The following is a 3,771-nucleotide window of genomic DNA, read 5'->3' as shown; positions in this document are numbered from 1 at the left end:
TGTTCACTGCAAACAAGGATGGCATACTATTTAGCCATAAAGTCTCAGCAAAATCCTGATCTTATCCCTGTGTGAGCTTTGGCGAAGGTGCAAAGTCCCATGGTTCTCATTTGGGCAGCAACAGCAATGAATTAGGCAACGGCGACGAATCAGGTGGTCAATTGGGCCATTGTAGTTGTAGTAAAGAGTAGACTCGTCTTTTTACCTTCTCTCCTCCCTTCTCCCATCTCTCCTTGGTGCAGTAAACAGAGGAGTTTAAATGAAGTGAAGAAAATAATATAGTGTAGGAATATAAATGCTATACTAAGCAAGGGAAAAAAAAGACAACAAGTGTGTTTATTAGTAGGGGTTTTACATATTTGTTTGGAGAAATTGGGGAATGTCTCATTTGACACTGAAAACTATTCTGTAACTTTGGGATAGAAGATAAGAAGATGAATACACCAAACAAGAAAATTAATATTACTCTTCAGTATTGCACGTGTTCAGTAATTTACATTTAGCATAATATTTGCAAGAAAATGGTTAACACAAATGATGGCATAAGTCAATTAAATCAATATTTAAGTTGTAATTTTTGCATGATCCAAAATGTTAAATACTACAATCAATACTTACCAAACGTATTAGATGACAGTGCAACATAATTAATTAGATTATTGCTTAGTTTTGCCAACTAAATTGAGTTATTTGTTAACATATGGACACATGACAATGTTTATTTACCAAGTAATTTAAATGCACAGTTGGCATTGATTCTGAAAGACAATTGGTGAATGTAGATAGTCTGGTAATTGGCTGGTATTTGTTTTTTGACCTAATGTTTCTTAGTTGTTTTGGTCTTTCCTTTATTTCTCAGAAAGATATTATTTATGGTAATATAATTCTTCTTAAACTTGTCTTATATATATACTGCAGGGGATAGAGCTGGCTCTGTGTATATTAAACTTGCTATCTGCCATTTGAAGGTTAGAATAACAGTTAGCTTGATAGTATGCATAGTTTGACATGTATGTCTAAATCATGTTTAATTATTCTTTAACATCATCACACAGTTAGAAAGCAAGCATGAAGCTGCCTCTTCTTATGTTGATGCTGCAAATTGTTACAAGAAAATCTCAATTCAAGGTATATAATCATCTGAATATAACTAACTCCAGTTTCTCAATTATTTTGATAAGTTGTGAATTTCTTGATGTTGTGATAGTGTTTTCTTCCTTCTCCCTGAATTTGAATGGCTCCACGTTTCTTAGTTTTTCCAGTTCATTTAAATAAAGATGAAAAGTTAGCAACAATTTTGAAACTCTCACTTTGCTATTTGGACCTCAGAAACTTTTTCCATTCATTGCAGATGCAACACAGTCATTAAACCAAGCTGTCAACATTTTCTTGGAGATTGGTAGACTAAACATGGCTGCAAGATATTGCAAGGTTATGAACTATCTGGGAAGTTTCTTTTTTATTGTTTTATGGCTGCAAATTAGTTATAAAACTCAATTTGAGGAAACATTCACAGTTACACACATCTATAGTTATTCTAGTATTTAATTACATAGGTGGAGACTTCACTGATTTTACTGCTAATTAGTTGGCATGGGCATGGGCATGGGCATGCCATGCGTTAGCTATATTATATATCGTGATAGTTTGAGCATGAAAATGGTTCAAAATTATGTATCTGGAATAGAATTACAGTTAGGATCTATTACTATGTTTCCTGATTTAAGTTGATGGCATGCATGTACAACTGTTGGTTGTTTTAAGATATTAGTTTTGTTTACTGAGATTCCACATCATCATCTTACAGGAGCTTGGTGAGTTATATGAGCAAGAACAGAATCCAGAGAAGGCTATTGAGTACTTTGAACGAGCTGCTGATCTATTTCAAAGTGAGGAAGTGACAACTTCTGCTAACCAATGTAACCAAAAGGTTGCACAACTAGCCGCTCAACTAGAACAGTAAGTATAATAATCTTGCATTTTATTCTAGCACATTAAACTGCGAAATCTTATCTGCAATATTTTTGGTTCTTTTTGATCTATTTATTAGCAAGTAGGATTACAACATAAACCTTTTGTTGTCAATGCTCCTGAAGTAGGAATTTTGCACGTTGTAAGATGCATTGCTAGAATATGTTGGTTTTCACCCTTCCTTCCATGCTTGGAATTACATTTATATGTTTAACTCATTGATTTATTAATTATAGTAAGGTGATACTTTTATGTGCAAATGCAAAACAAATTACATTTGTCTATCTTATTGGTTTACCATAGTTAGCTGTTACTTTTTCTGTTCATATGTAAATTATGCTATTTGATTTTGTGATTGTTACTATCATTTTGTTTTCAGTGAGTATTTGTTCACTGAGTAAGAAAATAGTGTAGCATTTACCACCATTTGTTATTACAAGTCTATTGACTGTCCAAGAATCTTAATTGATTTAGTAGTTTTTCCAAAATTTGGTCTCAACTGGATGATACTAGTTATCTAGGGCAATTTATATAACTTAGTTACTTTTACATAGTAGATGTAGAACACCTTGATCCACCATTTTTCCTTCTATATTCAGTTCCTCAGATTTACATCTGCCATATGGAAGTTGTATTTGGTGAACTGCTGCTACCTTTGCTTTGATCATAATACCATGTTAAACAAAGATTTGCTTTCATTCTGTGTCATGTACTTATCTTTTGCTGATCTCAAGGTTCTGAAAATATCTATGTACACCATTTGCGCTGATCATTGTTTAAGACTTTGCAGATCATATGGTATCTATATGCTTTTTAGAATCCTCAATGTGCATATGTTTGTGTTCAAATAGTTTAAAATTTCCATTGCACTTGTGTTCATGGAAAATGTAACACATTGTGATCTTTCCAGATACCCAAAGGCGATTGAAATATATGAAGCAATTGCGAAACACTCAATCAATAATAATCTTCTCAAGTATAGTGTTAAGGGGATTCTTCTTAATGCCGGAATATGCCAATTGTGCAAAGGTGATGTTGTTGCAATTACAAACGCATTAGAGCGATATCAGGTTTGTTTGTTTTGGTTAATAATTGATGGGGTTTTATATATATAAAGTATCATTAAACTGACTGCACTTTGCAGGAAATTGATCCTACTTTTTCAGGCACAAGGGAATGCAAACTTTTATCTGTAAGACTTCATTTTTTATTTTTGGGCTATAAGTTTGTCTAGTTTCTCTTTAACAGATATATTCCTTTTGCTTAGTTGGTCAAGTTCCTAAAATATATGTTTGCTAGAAGATGTGACATAATCTATTTCATCACGGACAAAATCTTTTCAACTGGAGTTTTTTCAAATGAAATATAGCACTAGGAACTCTGACTAATCTGTGCTAGTATGTATGCTTAACTGTATTATTTTGGTAATTTTGCTTGAGGATACACCAAAGGAAGGCAAAACAGCTATAAAAGAAACTAACACAATCGTACAGATATTATATAGCCAATTAGCGCTTTTATTGTTTTATCTGGTACAATAAATTTTTACTAGTATAGTACAAGAGAAATAATGTGTGAAAGCTTCAAGTTTTAGCTATTAACAAGTCAGCTAATATATGTTCAATTTGTTTCCTTTTTCCTGAGATACATGTCGTTCACTTTGAAAAATGGCACTTTCATTTCAGGCATTAGCAGATTCAATGGATGAGGAAGATGTTGGGAAATTTACAGAAGCCCTTCATGAATACGATAGTATGACGAGGCTGGTATGTATTTTCTATTAATGTTAGACTGTTAGTC

General features: G+C 32.8%; 1 protein-coding gene across 1 annotated transcript; it reads left to right on the top strand.

The window, feature by feature from the left end:
* Window positions 1–918: 918 nt before the first annotated feature.
* On the top strand, window positions 919–3,737 carry LOC141819584 (alpha-soluble NSF attachment protein 2-like; the record flags this gene model as incomplete). The annotated part of the gene is made up of 7 exons (XM_074706837.1): window positions 919–968; window positions 1,056–1,128; window positions 1,352–1,431; window positions 1,808–1,959; window positions 2,882–3,041; window positions 3,116–3,163; window positions 3,657–3,737. Coding segments are annotated over 7 exons (644 nt in total), but the record flags the coding sequence as incomplete, so codon positions are not given.
* Window positions 3,738–3,771: the final 34 nt, after the last annotated feature.

This window comes from Curcuma longa, unplaced genomic scaffold (assembly GCF_044706935.1).
Source record: "Curcuma longa cultivar G26 ecotype Majalengka, Jawa Barat unplaced genomic scaffold, ITB_CL_G26_1.1 contig_9315, whole genome shotgun sequence".
Classification (NCBI taxonomy): Eukaryota; Viridiplantae; Streptophyta; class Magnoliopsida; order Zingiberales; family Zingiberaceae; genus Curcuma; species Curcuma longa.
Note: the sequence above shows the minus strand (reverse complement) of the source record. Positions and strands in the feature narration are given on the sequence as shown.